We start from the raw sequence: 21,295 nt of genomic DNA, 5'->3' as shown, positions 1-21,295 counted from the left end.
TTAATATGGGTATACAGGTCAGCTTGAGTATACCTCGACTAATCTTACGAGCCCTGAAGTTAACAATCATGTAAGTCTCCAGTGGCCCTGAGATTTGTGGGACTCGAACTGATAATTTGTAGAGAGCAAACCTAGAGTTTAACTTGTTAAATTGCACCCTTTCTATTTAACTTTTCATTGTTTTTATTCATGACTTTAGTGTATGTGTTATATATATATATAACTTTTAATTAGGTCATATATGGTGGCAAGCGAATTATTTATCTTTCTCCATTATCATGATTTTTCTTTTGTTTTTAAATAAAGATTTAGTAGTTGCTTCTAGCTGGATAGAGAAATTGATAGCATGTTCTGTTTCTTCATCAATCCATGATGACTCAAACTCATTTTTGCGCGTATGATGCAATTGAATTCCACGTAGACAACCCGAGTTGAAGGATTTAAGAGAGTTTTTTTCTGGTCAAATAATTGGAAGGACTATCTTACACTTCTAGTAATATTGTCCATTTTATTTTTTGAAACAATAAATTATGATTTTTCTAGAAATAGTATGGAAATATTGATTTATTTGTACACGAAATTGCTGTTTTATTTTCTAAAATAAATTACTTTTCTAAGTGAGTTCTTGTCTTCTTTATTTTAAGCTTTTACTTGTTTTATTTTATAGCAAAATGATTAAAAAGCCCTAGCTAAGTACTGTTTGGTAAGGATTTTAATACTTTATTGCTTAATCTTTGAACATAGTTGCCAAATCAATCCAGTCTGTGGATTGATTTGGAAACCCTATTACCTAAGTTGGGCATTAAGTTGAATTGAACAATGAATTGATTTGAAGAAATTCAGCTCACAAAAACATGTTTATGATATACGGTTGAAATCCAATGGGTAAAAAGTTGACTTTGACCAAAAAAAACTTGGTAAAAAAGTTTGATTACTGGTAATATCATATGTGCTAGTTTGATACTTGGGCTTCGCTATTGGGCTAATGATTTTGAGGAAAATTTTCAATATATATATATCAGTCGAATATTTTCTCTCTCGAACTCTCTCGCAACCTCCTCCCCTCTCCTCCCTTTTCATCTCTCGCCTCTTGTCTTTGTTTCTAGTCTTTTAAAATCAGTGCAATCTCTCTTCTCTAAAAGATTTTTCCTCACATATATGTTATATTTTAGGAAGTTGTTTATTATCTTAGAGCTTATAATAATTTTTTTAAGTCCATTTTTGTGATCTTATAATCAACTTTTTTTTTCTTGAGTTTTAACTCAACTTTAAGGAGCAAAACATTTATTACCATCCATTTGGTGTAAGGTTACTTGTTATTTAGTTTATTAAAATTATAATTTATTTATTTATTTTATGCGCCTTTGAATTTGAGTTTTAATTTATAAACATGAGCCAAAGGAATAAGAAAAAAGGTCAAAAAAATATATATAAGTAAAGAAAATGTAGGTTAGCTCGATAATGAATTTTGACCAAGTAAACATGAAAGGTTAATTTTGATGATATCTAAGCTCATTTATGAAATATAAATATTATGGCTGAAAATTTAAATTTTTTTTATTACACTAGTCAAATTATGATTTTTATTGAATTACCAATAGTATTTTATTTTTTTTAGATTATGTAATATATTTGGAATTCTTGCATTAGTTGCCTAGAAGGATTATTCAAATTAAGACGTGATTGTGATATAGGTTAAAAATGAATTATATGAAGTTGTTTAGTCACCTTATGAGTGGGTGTGGGTTTATTTTTGAACATTAATGCAACAAATTAATGCCAAGACTATAGTTTCTTCTTAAACGAGACATTACTTTCATATTTAGTGTTCTTAGCTATACCAATGGGACTTTATTATGTTCATATTACATTTCTTGTGTTTAAGAAAAGAAAATTAAGGTCGTCAAAAAATAACGGAAGGGAGAAAAATTATGTTTAAAACCTTCATCTTCTCACATCCAAGACCTTCTTAATAACCCATTTCCCTTTCTTTCCTAAGATATTATATTCATATTTATCTCTATAACTTCAGACTATCTTAATAATTTTAAATCTTTTCAATATTTCTTTAACTCAATTATTCTACAGTAGCATGTCTTATGTTGTCTTGAAGGCCTAAAAATCTTTATTTGTGAACTACTATAACTACTCTTTTTTACTTCTCTTTCATTAAGATTTGGCTTTCTTTACTACCAAACAAACATAACATAATTTGTTCGTCACAACAATTCATCTTGACATCGATTTTATGCCTTCAGACCACTTTAATCATATATCTGACTTCCATTCACATCATACCTTAGTCTCCTTCTATAATATCTTTTTTAATGGACCAACCCTCTTCCTTGGATATACAATATCCATTTCTATTTATTTTATTTTTTTATCATCAACTCTTACTCTGTCATCCTTATAACTTAATATAAACTTTTCATCTTTAATGACTTTTTCAAATATCTCCAACTACATAACAATCTCGTTCTTAATATTAACCAATACCATTAGTCCCTGCTTCATGGAAGATTTGCTAAATATGTTGGTTGACGTTAAACCTTTTATTACGACTCGATATTGAATTTAAAACATGTTATCCATATAGTTATCATATCATCCCAACCATCTACACAAGGATTTATCACCATTATCAGTAGTGACTTATATATATAAAGCATCTCTTAGTATCTTATTTATTTTACCTTTTTATTTCCTTTTTTTCCATTTAAAAGATCTCTTCATTTCACAATCGATCATTAACCCATCATTTCAAAAATCAATTCAAACTCAACCAACCTTTACGGATATTCCCAGCTAAGTTAATCCTTATGAATACTTATAAATCCAGCAATCCCTCACGGATAACGAAAACTCCAACTAACCCATTATGTTTCCAATCAATCCAGCAATTCCCTTACAGAATGCCAACAACTCAAACTATCCTTTCAGTTACCAATTATTTTGTCAACTCTTTTATGGAATGCCATAACTTCAACTGTCTTTTCGGTTACCAATCATTCTAGAAATTCCCTTAAGAAATGCCAATGGCTTCAACTACCCATTTGAATGCCAATCATTTTTGCAATTCATTTATGAAATGCCAATAACTATGGCTACCCTTTCGGTTGCCAATCATTCTAGCAATTCCCTTATAGAATGCAAACAACTTCGATGATATTTCATAAAGATACAACTTTGATGAAGGGTGATGAACCCATTTCTACCGTCTATACATTGAAAAGTACTCATTACAGTAGCATGTGGAATTTATCTAATATGATCCAGTTTAGATTTTTTTTTAGTTTTTAACTCATATCTGAAGTTTCATAAATTCAATTTAAACAAAACTAGTTGCATTTGAAATTTTACATACCTATCTACAACTTTTATAAAAAAATATTTCAAATTACCTCATTTACTAGTTCTAATTCCAGTTAAAAGTTAACCAGTTAAAAGTTAAATGAAAAAACTATCCAAATTCCAGTTTAATCTCTCTTTTTTAACTCATATTTGAAGTTTTATAACTTCAAATTAAATAAGTTCAGTTTCATTTAAAATTTAACATTGCTAGTTAAAACTTTCAACAAGAAATATATTTCAAATTTGACCAAATAACTTTTTACTTAGAGGAGAAAGAGGCTAATTAAAAGCAGATGAAAACAATGAGCTCATGAAGGCCGTGGAGCTGAAATACAAAGACAAGTAGTAGGCCATTGTACCAAAACCTTAAAGTGTTTGTGTATCACTGAGCCCAAATCTAAAACAGGTCCACAAAAGCCGTACAAGTCTGTCGGATTTTCCAAAGAATATGCCAAGAAAGCTGTCCCTGGATAAGCCACGTGGCACCTCTGAAACCGTTGGATAAGCTTACTTCGGTCACCAACCCCAACAAGAAAATCTGCACCCATTGAATTGAGCACAATGGAAAGCACCAAGCTTGCACATATAAAAATGGGTCAGTTGTCTGAGCTTCCTAGATTTCTATTAAATATTTTCTTATTTATTCATTTTGACGCTTGAATAAGTGCAACCCCTTCGGCAAAGCTCAAATCTCTCTTCATTGTTTTCGCAGCAAGCTCATACTTTTCTCTCTTCAACTCTTCAAAAAGGCAAGAACTTACTAGCTCCCATCTTATTTGAATTATGTTACTTGAAAAATTGCACCTTAAGTTTATTCTTCTTGCTGTTGTTCTAGTAATTTCATTTAGCCTTGGCTTCAATTTGGAAGAATTTCCTTGAATGAGATCCAAATCAATCTTGAAGTTTGGATCTGGGATGTTCATCGTTTGTTTAATAAGATTTGATTTTGATTTTTCAGGATTAATGGGGTTATTTGAATTTTATGTTTTTGTTGAATCTAAAAAGGATTGATTAGATGGTTTTTACTTTAAATTAATTATCGGGTTTCGTTGTGATTTTGACGATGAATAGTAGATGGCAAAGCTGGGTTTTTCGTGAAACATGATTATCAGGTCTGGTTGAGGTTGAAGATGGCATGACATAATATACCTTTTAGTCCGTGACGTTTCGAAAGTTATTCATTTTAGTCCTTTTTTGTGGGTTGAGTTGTTTTAGAAAGCATCCTTCTGACGTGTAAATGAGATTTATCAGATGGGTTCTTGGTAATGAATGCATGGATGAACTGCTTTGGCCTTTTTGCCAACTTGATTGTCACAAATATATGTAGTGAGTGATGAACTGCTATTCTGCTATGCTTCAAGATTAGGATTTTGTGCCTTCAAACAATAAGGTTGCTTGATTTCGGTTGATCTGTTTTGTAGTTTGTTTTGCATGTATGTTATATGTTTGGATCATGCTTTAGTTAATGGAGGTTCTCAGACAGTGCTGAACAATGCCGTTAGTTTTGGATGAAGTTGAATGAACTTCTCGTTCAATGCACTTATATATATATATATATATATATATATATATATAAGTGCATTGAAGCTTGTATAAAAGAGTCTATTATGCCATCATATAATTCCTTTTTTAAATTTAAATCACTCCATAAAAGAGATATTTGAGTGTGACTATTTATTATGTTCTTGATCATGTTGTTCTAGCCGATGAGTTGTAGCTCAACTGGCATTGCTGTCTCTCCTTCCCTCAAGGGGTCTCGTGTTCAAACCTCTCCTATATAACCAAAAAAAAAACCATGATGTTTTAGGTGTCATTCTTTTGTATATAGATTGAATTGCAAGTTTTGTTTAACATACCCATTTCAGCTAAAATTTAACATATTGGTTGCGAGAGCACTTTTTTCCTTTTAGTTGATTAGCATATTTTTCAACTTCTTAATATAATGAATAGGTGATGGTTCATTGATTTTTGTTTGGAGAGAGAATTTGTTCACAAGCAAAGGATTTATAATTAAACCAATATGTCACTACCTCTTTTGAACACCTAACTTTGAAATTAATTTGTGTTCATAATTGATTGTATGCACTGGAGTATAGCAGTTTTTGACCTCATAAGATAGCACTTTTGAGTCTCTTCAATTACTAAAATCATAGTGACCTGACTTAACTTGACAGTTGCTTTCTTGTTATTTGTGAATCTTCATATGGACATTAACTGGCCTGTATCTTCTCCAGCTAAGCTAACTGATGTTTATGTTCATATCTAAACCTTAAAATGTTCTTATGTAACAGATTTACAAGATGGCAGCAGCATCAGCAGCTACCTTTTCAGTTGGATCTGCTTTCTCCTTTGGCACCAAAGCGAGCCAACTCCCGCAATCAAAGCTCTCATCTGTGAGATTCAACTCCCAGAGCTCACTTGCAACGTTCAGTGGTCTCAAGGCTGCAACATTTGTGACGTGCGAGTCAGAGTCATCTTTCTTAGGCAAGGAAAGCAATGCAGCCCTTCGATGCTCTGTTGCACCAAAAGCTCAAAAATCAAGCCAAAGGTCACAGCATCGCCTAAACCCACAGGCATCCTACAAAGTGGCTGTTCTTGGAGCTGCAGGAGGGATAGGTCAGCCTTTAGCACTTCTAATTAAGATGTCCCCATTGGTTTCAGCCCTGCACCTCTATGATATAGCAAATGTCAAGGGAGTTGCTGCTGACCTCAGTCACTGTAACACTCCCTCGCAAGTTCTGGATTTCACAGGAGCTGCTGAATTACCCAATTCTTTGAAAGGTGTAGACATTGTTGTCATACCTGCTGGAGTTCCTAGGAAGCCTGGTATGACCCGTGATGACCTCTTCAACATCAATGCCAGCATTGTAAAGACCTTGGTTGAGGCTGTTGCTGATAACTGCCCTGATGCTTTTATCCACATTATCAGCAATCCAGTCAACTCTACAGTGCCAATTGCAGCTGAAGTTTTGAAGAAGAAGGGTGTGTATGATCCAAAGAAGCTCTTTGGTGTTACTACACTTGATGTGGTGAGGGCAAATGCATTTGTTGCTGAGAAGAAAAACCTCAAGCTTATCGATGTGGATGTACCAGTGGTGGGAGGGCATGCTGGGATAACCATTCTTCCCCTTCTATCAAAGACAAAACCCTCTGTTAGTTTCACTGATGAGGAAGTGCAGGAGCTAACTGTGAGGATCCAGAATGCAGGGACAGAAGTTGTGGAGGCAAAGGCAGGCGCAGGGTCTGCTACCCTGTCAATGGCATATGCTGCAGCCAGATTTGTTGAATCTTCTCTTCGTGCGTTGGACGGTGATGCTGATGTCTATGAGTGCTCGTTTGTGCAATCAGATCTTACTGATCTTCCATTCTTCGCATCAAGGGTAAAACTTGGGAGGAAGGGGGTTGAAACTATCATTTCATCTGACCTCCAAGGGCTGACTGAGTATGAACAGAAGGCACTGGAAGCTCTCAAGCCTGAACTGAAGGCCAGCATTGAGAAAGGTATCGCATTTGCTCAGAGGGAACCAGTGGCTGCATAGAGTGAGGTCAGTTCTGGAAGCCTAAACCATACTGAAATGCAGGTTTATTGCGGTTGATAATTTTTGTTGCGGCTCATCATTACATCAGCACTTTAAGTTTTGTAGAATTTTCTTTTTATATCGTGAGAAACTCTTTTTTAATGAGATATTCCATGATAGCATTGTAGGTTCGAAAATTGCAATTGCTACCATTGAGGGCATGTACCTTTCCTTTTACCCTTTTGAAATAACACTGCTGATGTATCCCAACATTTTTATTAATAACTGAGAAAACTTTTATGCGTCTATTGTCATTTGAATAACCAAGAAACCATATTGAGCTGTCATTTTCAACCTGGTCCTTTCGCAGCTGTCTTTGTTAGGAAGGCTGTATTACCAGAATCTCTGTATGTTCGTAATTATATTGTGGCAGATAATCCAAGGCATGTGTTAATCTATGAATTCATACGAGTAAGAGGATCCCAGGAAACCTTTATAAGAAGCTAGGCAGCCCCATTTTTTCTCGAAAACGTATTCCCCGTGATGAAGGTGGGTAACCCAGTTGTGTGGAGGCAACATTTCAAGAGCTTTATTGAATATTGTAATCATAGGATAGCCATTCTTAATCTCATGGAGGTCAAGGGCCAGGAACTTGGACTTTGCCTCTCGTAAATAGGAAGGATGCACTATGAAGATTCGAAATGGATAGCAACAGTAGAGCATCATGCAATAATGCACATATCTAAGTACCGGGTTCGAGAGCAGTTCTAAAGTCAGTAACAGTCTAGCATTTTTGGCCCGGTTTATTATCAATACAATGGGGTGTTTGGCGTTGAGTTAAAACTTGAAATTTTTTAAAAATATATATATATATTATTTTAGTATTTTTATGATTGAAAAATATTTTAAAAAATAATATTATTATATTTTTATACATAGGATTAGTTTAATACTTCATATGAATATTGATCGGGTAATATATTATTTGTCATTAAATAACAAGCTTTTAGTGTTGTAGCTATCATGAGTTTGAATTCTAGCATAAACAAATAAATCTTTTTAAGCAATAAATGGCATGTCTTTTGTATTTTTTTAAAAAAAGAAAGGGTGGAAAAAAAAAATTCAAAGCCTGTAGGTTTTCTTTAGGCCCACGTGCCTTGACTTTTTTTATTTGCCATTTGGTTCCTCATGATTTTTTTTAATTTTTTTTTAATATAAAATTTTATTTAATTGTATTTTTTAATATTGAATTGATAATAAATTATTTTTTATATTTTTTTTATCATATAATAGAAGTTTTTTGTCTTTTTTTTTTTAATGATCTTATGCTTTTTCTTGTTTTTTTTTTTTCTCATCTCCATCATTTCATGAGTTTTTTTGTCTCTATTTTTTTTTATTTTATTCTTTAATATGATATTTTTATTTAATTTTATCATTTAGAATTAGGTTGGTGGTAAATTAGTTTTTGTATTTGTTATGATATAATAAAAGTTTTTTTGCTTTTTTTTATACAGTTTTTTCAATTTCATCTTTTAATATAAGGCTTTTAATTCCTTTAGGTTTTTTTTATCTTTTTTTTGTTATTTTTTTTTAATTTAGATTTTTATTTTATTTTATTATTGAGTTAATTTTTTTCTTTTGACCTATTTAGTGAATAAGATCACGTCAAGAAAATTCCCACGCGATTTAATTTAAAATTTAAATTAAATAAATAGTCAAATCATAATTATATATAGTCTCCCTTTTCAGTAATTCATGTAATAGTCAGATGGTAATTTTTTATGTTTTTTAATTGATTTATTTTTTTAATCTCATCCTTTAAAATTGGACTGATTAAAAATTAGACTTTGTAATTTGATTTAATTTGCTTTCCATGAGGTTATCTCAGTATTATGTTTCGGTCACGGGTTTGACAAGTTAACTTAGTTCTTTTTTCAGGTCCTTTTTTAATTTATTTATTTTCAATTTTATCCTTCAACATTTGATTGAATGAGAATTAAACTTTATAATTTGTTTTGATTTGTTTTCTATAAGATTATCATGATCTCATAACTCGGGTCATGAATTTGACATGTTAACTCAGGTTAATCCAAATCAATTCAATATGTTATTATCTTAATAATTTTTCCCGAATTAAATAATATTTTTACGTTTAGGTTACTTTTAAAATTGTGAAGTTTATTTTTTTTCATTGAAAAATTAAAATATTGATAACATTTGAATAATTTCTTAATATTTAAGAAAGATTTGACCGACCGTTGGTCAATAATATAGTAATTATTATAAAGAGTCCAATAACACGTAATTTCCAGTTTCTTTTCTTTCGTTTTCGGGTCAGTGTCCCAGAAAAAAAAAACCCTCAAAACCACCCCGGTCCAAGATGAAATATGGACCATATCATTCCACGTGTTAGCATTCCATCCGTTGAAAAAATTCTTTCATCCCAACATTTTCATAGTCTGAAATGAGAATCAGGCCATGCAAAAACCTCAACAAAAAAAAAACGCTTAATATAAAAGATTTGATTTTTATTTTTTCGATCTCAACACTAACATCCCTTTCCTTTAGCTAAATTTCATTGTTTCAGCAGAAGCAGTAGCAGTAGCAGTCCTTCTTCAAAGTCTTTACCTTATCTCTTCCAATAGGTAAAACCAACCAACCCCATTTTCATATTTTTATCATTAATGCTATTATTGCTTTTCTTGCAGCTTTAAATTATTAGAAGCCATACATTTTTTATTTATTTAATTTATGAATATATTAATTGCTTTTTTTTATTATCTGTTCCTTTTAGTTTTGCCATCTGGGGTTGGCTTCTATTTCAATAAAAAAAAAAATGTTGCATGAATTAGATAGAAACCAGTCTTAAACGTTTGGATTTATGGTTTTTAATTTTATGTGGATTCAATTATGGATTTGGAGGAGATAGTCTGAAGCTTTTTGCTAAAATTTAAATTTGTGCTATCTCTTAAGGTGTTTTCAGTGAATGGTAGAGTGATATGTGGATTACCACCTGTTCTTCTCTAGATTAAAGGATTTTCATTTAACCTGATTATTTTACTTTGTAATTTGAACCTAAAAAAACAGAAAAAGAAAAGAAACCATGTAGAGATGGGTATTTACTAGAACATATTCTAAGGTCTGGTTGAGGTTGAAGATGACGTGTCTTACAGTCTAGTCCCTTTGGATTTAAATATTGTTCACTTTAGTCCCTGCAGTGCAGTACTGGCTGCTGCTTTGAATTGCCTTTTTCTCTCCAGAAATGTCCCTGTGTGTAAGTAAAGCTCTTTTAGATATGCCCTAGGTTTTGAATTTCTGATTTTTAAATGGTGGTAGATGGATCCAATAATCTCATTATATTATGGATTATTAGCTCCTTCAATTATGCCTTTTAATTTTCCCAATGCCACATCTACATATTTTTGTTTCTCTGTTTTATAGTAATGGATCTGTTATCACTTTGCTTACAGGATTTTGGTTTTTCAATCTTCAATGGCCTATGCTTTTGAAGATTTTTGTTCAGTTATACCTTACATTTTGACGCTATATTTGTATTTATCACTGCAATGATGTATTTAAGGAATTTCTATAAGGTTAATGTGTGGTTGGTGGTTTAATTTTAAAGGTGGTTTTGAAGTGAGGTTGCTTGGTTTTGTTAATTTAACTTCTTTTAGTTTGTTCTTAAGTATGTTATGTTTTCGGATCATGCTTTGGCTGCTAGAGTTGCCTGGATAGTGATGAACTGCATCTTTATCTTTTGGATTGAATTCAAATAAACCTCACTTTCGTTGTTAAAAGTGTTAGTTCTTTAATGAAATAAGCCCTGCATTGTTTTTTGTTTCACAGCTATCCAAAATGGCAGCAACATCTGCTGCTACCTTTTCAATTGGATCAACTATCTCCCTTGGCACCAAAGGGAGCCAACTCCCGCAATCGAAGCCCTTGTCTGTGAGATTTAACTCCCAGAACACTCTTGCGACCTTCAGTGGACTCAAGGCAGCAACCTTTGTTAAGTGTGAGTCGGAGTCATCTTTCTTAGGCAAGGAAAGCAGTGCAGCGCTTCGAGGCGCTGCTGCACCAAAAGCTCAAAAATCAAGCCAAAGGTCACAGTATAACCTAAACCCACAGGCATCTTACAAGGTGGCAATTCTTGGAGCTGCTGGAGGGATAGGTCAGCCTTTAGCACTTCTAGTTAAGATGTCCCCATTGATTTCAGCCCTGCACATCTATGATATAGCAAATGTCAAGGGAGTTGCAGCTGATCTCAGTCACTGTAACACCCCCTCACAAGTCTTGGGTTTCACAGGAACTTCTGAATTACCCAATTCTTTGAAGGGTGTAGATGTTGTTGTCATACCAGCTGGGGTTCCAAGAAAGCCTGGTATGACCCGCGATGACCTCTTCAGCATCAACGCCAACATAGTAAAGACGTTGGTTGAGGCTGTTGCCGATAACTGCCCTGATGCTTTCATACACATTATCAGCAATCCAGTCAACTCTACATTGCCAATTGCGGCGGAAGTTTTGAAGCAGAAAGGTGTGTATGATCCAAAGAAGCTCTTTGGTGTTACGACACTTGATGTTGTTAGGGCAAACACGTTTGTTGCTCAGAAGAAGAATCTCAAGCTTATCGATGTGGATGTACCAGTAGTAGGGGGGCACGCTGGGATAACCATTCTTCCCCTCCTATCAAAGACGAGACCCCCAGTTAGTTTCAATGATGAGGAAGTGCAAGAGCTTACTTTAAGGATCCAGAATGCTGGGACAGAAGTTGTGGAGGCAAAGGAAGGGGCAGGGTCCGCTACCCTGTCAATGGCATATGCTGCAGCCAGATTTGTCGAATCTTCTCTTCGCGCGTTGGATGGTGATGCTGATGTCTATGAGTGCTCGTTTGTGCAATCAGATCTTACTGAGCTTCCATTCTTCGCATCAAGGGTAAAACTTGGAAGGAAGGGGGTTGAAGCTATCATTTCATCTGACCTCCAAGGGCTGACTGAGTATGAACAGAAGGCACTGGAAGCTCTCAAGCCTGAACTGAAGGCCAGCATTGAGAAAGGCATTGCATTTGCTCTGAAGCAACCAGTGACTACATAGATTGAGTTAATTTCTGGAAGTCATAACCAGACAGAAATGTGGGTCTTATCTACGTTGGTCATTTTTTCCCCAGATCAATGCATCGGCAATTTCAGTTTTGCAGAATTTTCACCTATCTTATGTCTTGAGAAACTTCTTTTGAGGATATATTTTCTTTAGTGTTGTACCTTCACAAATTGCAATTGCTACCATCAAGAAGAGCATGTATTTTTTTCCCCTCGGAGATAAAATGGGGGATGTATCCCAATTTTCGATTTCTTAAGAGTAATTTTTTGCAAGATTGCGTGCATCTATTATCATCTGGAGTCCAAGAAAGCATATTGATTTTTCTTTGTTTAGCGTATACTTTTGCAAGTATCTTGTTTACAGTAGCCAGAATTTTTTTTTTTTAATGATAGGTGAAATTATTAACAAATACTATATTATATAAATATATATTAGAAATCAATTCAAAACATATATATTACTTCATATCAAGTAAAATTAATTTTAAAATATTTTAAAATGAAAAAACTTACATTATAATTGTTCTTTTTGAGTTTTTATATTTTGAAACCGCTTCATAATAACTTCATTATCAATCTTATTGAGAATATTCTTCTCAATATATACAACCAAACTGTCATTCATCCACTTATCTCTCATCTTATTCCACAATCTACTTTTGACAATATTAATTTATTCCTTAATAATAAAAAAAATAAATATATAATTGATTAAATTAGCATATTCAAATATTTATTTTGAACATATTCATATCAAAACTCTTAAATTATCATAAATCCTAATATTTTTAATAACTAATTATAAACAAATAAAATTAAAATTAGACAATGATACAAATAAAAAAAATCGAAGAAAATTTACCTAAAGCATAAGGTAAAAAAATAATTGTTTATTTGTAGTTGAAGTCTTGATGAGAAATTTGTATATGAGAGAAAGGTAGGAAACAATAACTCAAAAGAAAAAAAAGACTCTCGGTTAATTAGGGAAAAGAAAAAAAAGGAAAAATCCAGGATAATAAGTTGGACATATATATTATATATAATATTAAGATATAAGTCAACAATAATAACTATATTAACCATTCACCAAACTATTATATTAATATTTTAATATAAAAAAATTAAAAAAAATAAGTTGTTCCCATGTGGGTCTGCCATTGTCTATTTAGTAAGGCTGCATTTGCATCGCCAATCTTTAAATTTGCTGAAATGAGTTTAGGAGTATTGGATTAGAATCCTAGAAATCTTCATGGTAAGCCTAGAGGTGTCCATTTATTTGAGTTCATAGCAAAGCTTTCGTTGAGCATCTTGTTTATATGTTCACATTCGTCTTGCTTTTCTATTAGCACTCCATAAAATCTTGAGAAGTGTAGCTTAACTAGTCAAGTTTTGAATTTATTCTCTAGATATTATTAGTTCGAATGCCACAAACTTTAGGACTATTAGAGACTTATATAATTATTAATTTCAAGATCTCAAAAGATTAGTCGAGATATATATAAACTGGTCCTGTTAAAAAAAAAATAACACTCCATATTGTTGGATCTTACAATTGTATGTGAACCTCGAAAGGTTACTAGTTCCATGGCTAATAACTTATAGACTGCCTTTTCTACAAAATGCGTGACCATATACTAGGACACAAGTCTTAACGGGGCAGCGAAAAATATCCTTCAAAATTAGGGAAAGTATGAGACCATACAAGTCCAATGCTTGTACAGGTGACGATGCATAATCAAGATTCGAATGGAAGGCAATGAGTAGAAAATCATACTATAAGCAAAGGTCACTCAAGAGGTCAATGTGGGTTATAGAGAAGCAATAAAAGTCAGAAACAAAGTCTAGCATTTGGGCCCAGATTGTATAACCCACACGCAAGTAAGACTTTAACCTAAAAAAATAAGACTTTAACCATGAACACTAAACACCATTGACAAAAGAAGCAAGAAACAGAGACCAGGCAACACAGAAAGACATAGACATGGAGAACAAGCACTTTCTCCTAATCTGCATGCCTGGCCAGGGCCACATAAATCCTATGTTCCAACTTGGCAAGTGCCTGATACATGCCGGTGCCGGGAGAGTCACTTTTGCCACTACAGCACATGGTCTCACTCAGGTTGAAGCCTTCCCTTCACTTGAAAATTTACACTATGCCTCTTTCTCAGATGGTTTTGATGATGGTATCAAACCCACCAACGATCCACACCGCATCATGGCTGAACTCAAACGTGTTGGCTCACAAACCTTAACTGAGCTCCTCCTGTCTCTCTCCAAGGAGGGTAATCCGGTGAGCTACCTAATCTACACCCTTCTCCTCCCTTGGGCTGCTGATATTGCACGTGACATGTCCATCCCATCTGCTTTCCTTTGTATTCTGTCTACTACTGCCTTTGCTCTATGTTACTGTTTCTTTGAAGAACGTGATGGTGTATATGATAGTAATGACAATAGGCCTCCAAGCTCAATTGAAATGCCTGGATTGCCACTGTTCACTAGTAAAGATATGCCTTCCTTCCTTTTGCCCAATGATCCACATGCATCAACACTCATCCCTATCTTTCAACACCATATCCAAGCACTAGAAAAAGACTCAAACCCATGTGTGCTACTCAACACCTCTGATTGCGTAGAAGAAGAAGCAATCAGACTCATCAGTAATCTTAACCCAATCCCAATCGGACCATTAGTTTCCTATGCATTTTTAGATGAAAACAACTCAACAGACTCGTCTTGTGGAATTGACTTGTTTGAAAAATCTGCAGAATACAGTCAGTGGTTGAATTCAAAACCAGAAGGGTCAGTAGTTTATGTTTCCTTTGGGAGTCTAGCTGTGTTGCAAAGAAATCAAATGGAAAAGATATTGCTCGGTCTAACTAGTAACTGCAGGCCATTCTTATGGGTAATCCGACCTTCAGGTAGTAATGATAGAGAGTTCGAGGAGAAGATAAGGGACAAAGTGAATGAAGAAGTAGGGTTGATAGTGCCATGGTGTTCACAAATGGAGGTGCTCACTCACGAATCGATAGGCTGTTTTATGATGCATTGTGGATGGAACTCAACACTGGAGAGCCTAGCAACAGGTGTTCCTGTTGTGGGGTTCCCACAGTTCTCTGACCAGACAACAAATGCAAAGATGGTGGAAGAGGTGTGGAGGACCGGAGTTAGAGCAAGAGTGAATGAAGATGGTACTTTAGAAGCAGAAGAGATTGCGAGGTGTTTGGACATGGTGATGGGAGGTGGTCAGAGAGGAGAGGAAATAAGAAGGAATGCTAAAAAGTGGAAAGGATTGACTTTGGAGGCTGTGATGGAGGGGGGTTCTTCATATAACAATCTCAATGCCTTTTTAGAAAAGATTGAATGATGGAGGGAGGTGCTCCACCTTGATTTATAGAGTCTTGAGTCTGTAACTCTTTCTATTATAGAAAACTATGCGTGTGTAAAGAGCAGGTTGAATTATGCATGTATCAAGTTAAGGTTTGGATAACTGATGAACTATAATTCAGTTGACATGTTGTGATCCCGTTTATTGGTTTGATCATCCGAAAAAGCTTTGATTTTTCTGAAAATTTTGAACACAAGCTGGCTTGAAAGCCATCCTACTTTCACATTTTAGGGTAGAAGTGTGTGATCCGTTGAGTTGTCTAAAGATGATTTCAAGCATTTATAGGACAGAAACGGAAAGACAATTCTGAGATCGACTTGTTTTGCCGTTACCCGATTTGGTTGATTTCGACGATTCATTCAAAACGAGAGTCAAGAAGCCATGTTTATAAACAGCTTGCTGGCCTCTGTAAGCCTTTCACCGCCAGGGATGTCTCCTCCATTTCACGTTCATCTATTATAAATATGAAGAAAATTGATCAGACCATCTGCGCACCATCACATCACAAATTCCTTAATTTTGGATAACATGTCAATAAAAAATAGAGAATAAGATCACGACCAGTGAGCTTATCTCTCAGTGGTATTCATGCAAGAGCAGGAGGGATGAAGTCAAGCAATCACCTGCTCAAGTGGAGAGGAGGTCCAGGTCCAAATCTGGAGTTCAATTTTTCCTCTCCCTCTAAGCTCAAGCTACTCAAATCCCTTTTATGATGCGTTTATAGCATATACCAGTTGTTCTAAATGGAAGTTCATAGCATGCAACAAACGACATGCCCTCAACAATATCAATGCCAAATACAATAGAAGAAAGATAAAAGAACAGGTATGCATATACCGGATCATTTTCCGAGTATAAATCATAAAACCAAGAGAGCGAAAAGGTAAGCACAGGGAGAGAAAGGAAAAGGAAAAACTAAGGATGAAGATAAAGATAAACAGGAACCAAAAAGGAAAATAAAAACAAGGAAAAAGCTTGCGTGCATAGTAAAACCACAGCAACATAACAAGCAGCTTCTCATTCTATGAATGGAAACCTCTATCTGAAATGAGAATACTAATAAAGAAGACAAAAAAGTTACTGTCATCTTTCTTCCAGGTTACTCCACACCACTAGGAAACAAACCAAAGAGTGTATATATACATGTACAGCTGATCTGGACCTGGCTGTGGATCATGGAAAGACAAAAGTGAACTCCACATTTTCCGATATAGGGATCAAATGACATAATCAAGCAGGTAGGCACATCAAGAGCTGAATGATACGCTAGCATTTTTATCTTCTCTGTCTCTTGTGAGCTTGATTCAAGTCTTCTACACTGCTCCCAACTCCATCTTGTATGATCAGTTGATTACTTAGATACTGATTTACCTGATCCTGAGAAAACAATGGATAAGGTAAAAAAAGATCATGAGAGAGAGAGAGAGAGAACCAGATGAAGACAGATGGCCAAACTACTAAAAGAAAAAACAAGGGACACAATAATGCAAAAGTCTGGCAATACTTGCTCAAAAATCCTAGTATCATCAAAGTCTGTTAAAATAATGACCACATCGTAGAGGGCTTCTGTTAAAAAATCATAGCATCAGAGGGCTTCAAATACTTCAGTTTAGGATCAAATAGCCAGTGCCTTTTCTTTTTTTCTTTTTCTTTTTTTTTTAAAAAAAAGAGGGAGAGGTTCCATAGCAAACCTTTGTTCGGAAATCATTAGCAAATTTGCTAGCTTTGTTCAACAATCATGGAATCATATAGGGATTGCAATAATTAGTTTAGGATCACAGAAATAAACCTTTGAACTTGGTGCCACGGCAGTTGTACCATTTTCTTGTTTGCCAACATCAATTTGCACTGTGATGCTTGTCTGTGCTAGATCCACACCCGATGATGATCGTAGTGCTTGGGTCAGAGAATTTAATATCCTGTTGGACCAAAAGCCCATTCTATAACAACATATATAAGATGTCTTTACAGTACTACTTAGCAGCTCAATGAACTGATGGCAGGTATGATTGCTGAGACTACTATTAATAATGCAGTAACTTGTATGAATTCTGAAGATCAAAAATACAAATCTTTATAATAAAATAGGCATCCCGAAAAAGAAACTTCAAAGCATTAGAAAAGGTCTAATCATTGGCATAATATAACACCTTATATCATATATGTACAAGTAACCCTTGTAGTGACCCAACAATCTACCTTACAAAAGCCTTACCCCGGATAACTGGTGCATAAAATCTGAAATCATAAACTCCCAGACAACATCAAGGTAAAACTTCATTGATCAAGTTACCAACCTAGATAACTCTAACATAAATATTTGCATCAAACTCTTCTAAAAATTTTAAGCTGGTGCTAGACAGCCGTGATTTTTTCTTTCCTAATCTCCCACGGGTAAGGCCAGTGTTTAGAAGAGTTTGATGCAAATAACAAGCATGCTTGTTTCATAACAAGCATGCTTGTTTCATAACAAGCATGCCCATGAAGTGATTTCATTCCAAAAATAAGGTCAATGGTTCGATTTCACAATTAGTAATGCAACAGAATTATTGAGAGATGGGCAGATGCTCACTGTGTAGAATAGGTATTGGAGATATTAACTGATTGACTGTCACTCGCCACGTCCTCCTGTCCATTCAGTGTATTGGTTGGAGTAATACACTCAGTGGCACATGATTGACCATGCAATAGTTGGGATTGAAGCTGGTAAGCCATGTTCTCAGCGTCAGAAACAGATTCCTGCAAAGACTCTGTAGACACACCACCCCTCCCAACAGCAGCAAATACACGTGACTGTGTTTGCACTTCAAATGGAATTGCTGGGTTGGTTGGCCCAGGGGAATGATCCAAGGTTTTATACATTGCAGCAGTGTCCATGTCAGATTTTATTGAGTTATGTACATTTCCAAGCATTACAGTATTTTCATGAGCAGAACCATTCTTCATAACTTGTGTATGACCCAGTATGCTTTCAGCAGAAGCACGATAATTCTTCTGTTTCAAAGAAAACAAAAACCATTTGGAAGGGAGAACAATATTGGGAATAATATGCCCCACTATCACATATATAGTGGATGCGATTACAATTCATGTCTAGAAAATATTCAACAAAGAGAACAAATTGAAAAGTTGATGCACATTATTACCCAATCACCTTCTGTGGCACTTGTGAAAGATAATGTGTTCTGCATGCTATGATATGGGAAACAGATTAAGTTGTTGGTAGTATTGGCATTTTACGTACAATAAACAGATGAGTGCATTTGAGATGCTATTTTAAAACAATAAAAATTGTCAAAAGTTAGACTACAGTTTCGAGAAAATAATCAAGTACTTACCTCACAATTTAAGTGTATCATTCCACACAATCAAGAGGAAGTAAATTACTTAAAATCTAAGACTTGATGACACACACCATATCAAGTGCATATAATAACTAGGATGTAGAGTAAAATTTTCAATCAGAAAACAATCAGCAGGGGCACAGTTCAGTTAAACAAGTGCATGCCTCAACATTTATAGAGATCATTTTTACAAGCCTAAAAATGCATACATTCAAATGCAGTGTGTAAGTTCATACAGAATGCATCAAACTCCAAATCATCCAAGGTCCTGAACCTCGCTCTAGCCCGTGCTATAAAACTAAGGTTGCATCCTCAATGTTCCTAATCAAACAAGGGAACACATGTATCAAAATCTTAAAATATCATGACTAAGTCGTAAGACGGGCCTCATAATGAAAACAGGAAGACATTTATTGACATGTTTACAAATTTTGGTCATTCCACATTTTTAGTTTACTTTACAATGCAAGATGTACACAAAAAAAACAAAGGACCAAGGAGGTTATCACCATCCAATTTTGGCTACTATGTATGGAAATGCACACAAGACCCCATTAAAATGTGCATATCTTAATCAAAATCGAGGAACTTCAATGAACATGTTCTAAACGTGATAAAAGTTGTAAATTGTGAGCATTTCCTTCAGTTCCAAACAATGATCCTTCTCCTAGTCATGGCAAAGCAACCCACCTTGCATGGCTTGCCAAGCATGTTAGGTGCGATAATTAGAAACTATATCCATCTATCCTTCAAATGCACAAACAAAGTTCATCTACCTTGAAGATGTTTAATTCAATACCCTAGATTGTTGTTGATTGGTAATGTATGATCATTTCTTTTAAAATATTTGTGTTGAACAGGGTAATGTTGATGAAAAGCAATAATCTGCACTCGCAAATGTCCATGATCGAAAATTTACCCGTGGCAATAATTTAGCTGGCTCCTGACTCCAACCTTCATACGACCCCTCATAAATTTGCAACTTATCCTGTAAAAACTGAACGTACTCTATAACCTGCACATGATTAAAAAAAAATCAATAAATTCAGGAATTTAAAAAGAAAAAGAAAAGGGTTGATCGGTTCACCTCTAACAAGAACGACGCCTTATCTCTTTTCTGATCATTTTGAGGAACAAGATTCCTCAAAGCCTGGAACCTGCTTCACAAAATATCATTTAATCGGTGAGCCAAAAACAAAACTCCAATATATATATATATATATATATATATATATATATATATATATATATATATATATATATATATAAAAAAAAAACAAATGTGATATGCATTAGTAATCAAATGCAAAATAGTCTACTGAGAAAGCTCAAACACAAGCATTAAATACAAAACTGTTTTCTTTCAAATAAATTTAACATTTTGAAACAAAGAAATTAAGAACTTTGTTTTCATTTCTTCGCCATTTAAGCCTTAAACGACGCCATTTCTTTGAGCGTTTAACAATGCAAATAGAAGTACCATTTTATAATTACATAAAATTATTATTATTATTATTATTATTATTATTATAGAGTAAAGAGAAATTTACCTCTCGTTAATCTTGCTCCTTCTACGCTGCTCCGTCTCCGAATGCCTGGACCGGTTCGCATTCGCCTTCAGCTCATTGCTTTTACTGTCTGCTTTCGCCGTGTCTCCTATATGTATATAATTATTTACTTCTGAAATTAATTATCAACAAAATTAAAAACAATAAAAAAAAGGTTGTGTACGTCACCTTTGTAGGACGACGAGTCGTAGTCTTCAGCTTCATCTTCTTCGTCGAGGTGAGACTTTGTTGATTTCACCATTACTACTATACAGAAATGGAAAAGGAGAGGGGGAGGGAGGAATTTTGTGTGTACAGTTATGCGGAGCAGAAGCCCTAGGCCCTAGTAAGGATAGGAGATGATGACATGACATGATTGATATTCACATTATTCTTTTCTCAAGGAAAATTAATTTGTTTTTTTCTGTTTATGTATATTTATTTAAAAGAGTGCTAACGTGCGCGTGGTGAGTAACCCTTGTTATTATTATCATTATTAAAAATCTGATATGATCCTAAAATCGTATCATCATATTAACCTGATGATGATTATTATTAAATATAAGTAGCAGTTTTTTTCTTCAATAGGTTCATGCTAGACTATATAATATACTTCTTAAGCTTGAACCAGATAATAACATATGGTTTTTTTATTATATAATAATTAAATAAATTGAGATTATTAAGATTAGATTTTATTTTAATAAAAATATTTGTGAAATATATAATCATTAAACTATACTTTGAGTGTATTAATAAAATATTATAGGATTAGTTTTCATATTCTAAACATAAATATTTATCTTGTTGAAGGATTAGGAACGTGGTCTAATTGAACTCTCCAATCTTTGTCGTTTTGTTTGTTTTATTTGTCCACCATTTCTTTCTCGTTTATCATGTTGATGGCACAATTATTAAACCCGGCCCGGCCCAGCGGATCGACCCGGAACCCGGTCGACCCGGTGGCTGGACCGGTCCGGGTTTAATAAAAGACTGGCTGTGGCAACAGCCCGGCCAGACCCGGGCGACCCGGCGGGTCGACCCGGAG

General features: G+C 34.4%; 4 protein-coding genes across 9 annotated transcripts; 3 read left to right on the top strand and 1 right to left on the bottom strand.

The window, feature by feature from the left end:
- The first annotated feature begins 3,912 nt into the window (after window positions 1-3,912).
- LOC18107368 (malate dehydrogenase, chloroplastic) lies at window positions 3,913-7,180 on the top strand. Its single transcript, XM_006373360.3, has 2 exons — window positions 3,913-4,103; window positions 5,646-7,180. Exon 2 carries the CDS (start codon window positions 5,655-5,657, stop codon window positions 6,891-6,893), a length of 1,239 nt encoding a protein of 412 aa, XP_006373422.3. The 5' UTR covers window positions 3,913-4,103; window positions 5,646-5,654; the 3' UTR covers window positions 6,894-7,180.
- Window positions 7,181-9,288: 2,108 nt separating this feature from the next.
- On the top strand, window positions 9,289-12,244 carry LOC18107367 (malate dehydrogenase, chloroplastic). Its single transcript, XM_006373359.3, has 2 exons — window positions 9,289-9,517; window positions 10,719-12,244. The coding sequence occupies exon 2, from the start codon at window positions 10,728-10,730 to the stop codon at window positions 11,964-11,966; it is 1,239 nt and encodes a 412-aa protein (XP_006373421.3). The 5' UTR covers window positions 9,289-9,517; window positions 10,719-10,727; the 3' UTR covers window positions 11,967-12,244.
- A 1,708-nt stretch (window positions 12,245-13,952) lies between these two features.
- LOC18107366 (phloretin 4'-O-glucosyltransferase) lies at window positions 13,953-15,335 on the top strand. The gene has a single exon (XM_006373358.3). The coding sequence runs from the start codon at window positions 13,953-13,955 to the stop codon at window positions 15,333-15,335; it is 1,383 nt and encodes a 460-aa protein (XP_006373420.3).
- A 978-nt stretch (window positions 15,336-16,313) lies between these two features.
- Window positions 16,314-20,662, bottom strand: LOC18107365 (transcription factor BIM2). 6 transcript variants are annotated; one of them, XM_024589184.2, is made up of 7 exons: window positions 20,437-20,662; window positions 20,251-20,356; window positions 19,788-19,860; window positions 19,620-19,715; window positions 17,929-18,350; window positions 17,146-17,275; window positions 16,314-16,733 (listed from the first exon to the last, which is right to left on the bottom strand). In XM_024589184.2, exons 1-7 carry the CDS (start codon window positions 20,507-20,509, stop codon window positions 16,632-16,634), a joined length of 1,002 nt encoding a protein of 333 aa, XP_024444952.2. In that variant the 5' UTR covers window positions 20,510-20,662; the 3' UTR covers window positions 16,314-16,631. The 6 variants fall into 6 exon arrangements, with proteins under 6 accessions (XP_024444952.2, XP_052304565.1, XP_024444954.2 ...); XM_052448605.1 differs by having other exon boundaries at window positions 16,314-16,727; XM_024589186.2 differs by having other exon boundaries at window positions 17,175-17,275.
- Between the last annotated feature and the right edge of the window lie 633 nt (window positions 20,663-21,295).

Source organism: Populus trichocarpa, chromosome 17 (genome assembly GCF_000002775.5).
Source record: "Populus trichocarpa isolate Nisqually-1 chromosome 17, P.trichocarpa_v4.1, whole genome shotgun sequence".
Lineage (NCBI taxonomy): Eukaryota > Viridiplantae > Streptophyta > Magnoliopsida > Malpighiales > Salicaceae > Populus > Populus trichocarpa.
This window is presented reverse-complemented; position numbering and strand designations above follow the sequence as displayed.

Bases quoted from the DNA above. Each gene is read 5' to 3' on its own strand.
- LOC18107368 (XM_006373360.3), top strand. From the start codon at position 5,655: ATGGCAGCAGCATCAGCAGCTACCTTTTCAGTTGGATCTGCTTTCTCC.
- LOC18107367 (XM_006373359.3), top strand. From the start codon at position 10,728: ATGGCAGCAACATCTGCTGCTACCTTTTCAATTGGATCAACTATCTCC.
- LOC18107366 (XM_006373358.3), top strand. From the start codon at position 13,953: ATGGAGAACAAGCACTTTCTCCTAATCTGCATGCCTGGCCAGGGCCAC.
- LOC18107365 (XM_024589184.2), bottom strand. From the start codon at position 20,509: ATGGTGAAATCAACAAAGTCTCACCTCGACGAAGAAGATGAAGCTGAA. The intron at 18,351-19,619 runs GTAAATTTTCGA...TCTTTGAAACAG, and splicing joins CAGCTAAATTATTGCCACGG to AAGAATTATCGTGCTTCTGC. The intron at 16,734-17,145 runs GTTTATTTCTGT...TTGTTTTCTCAG, and splicing joins CCGTGGCACCAAGTTCAAAG to GATCAGGTAAATCAGTATCT.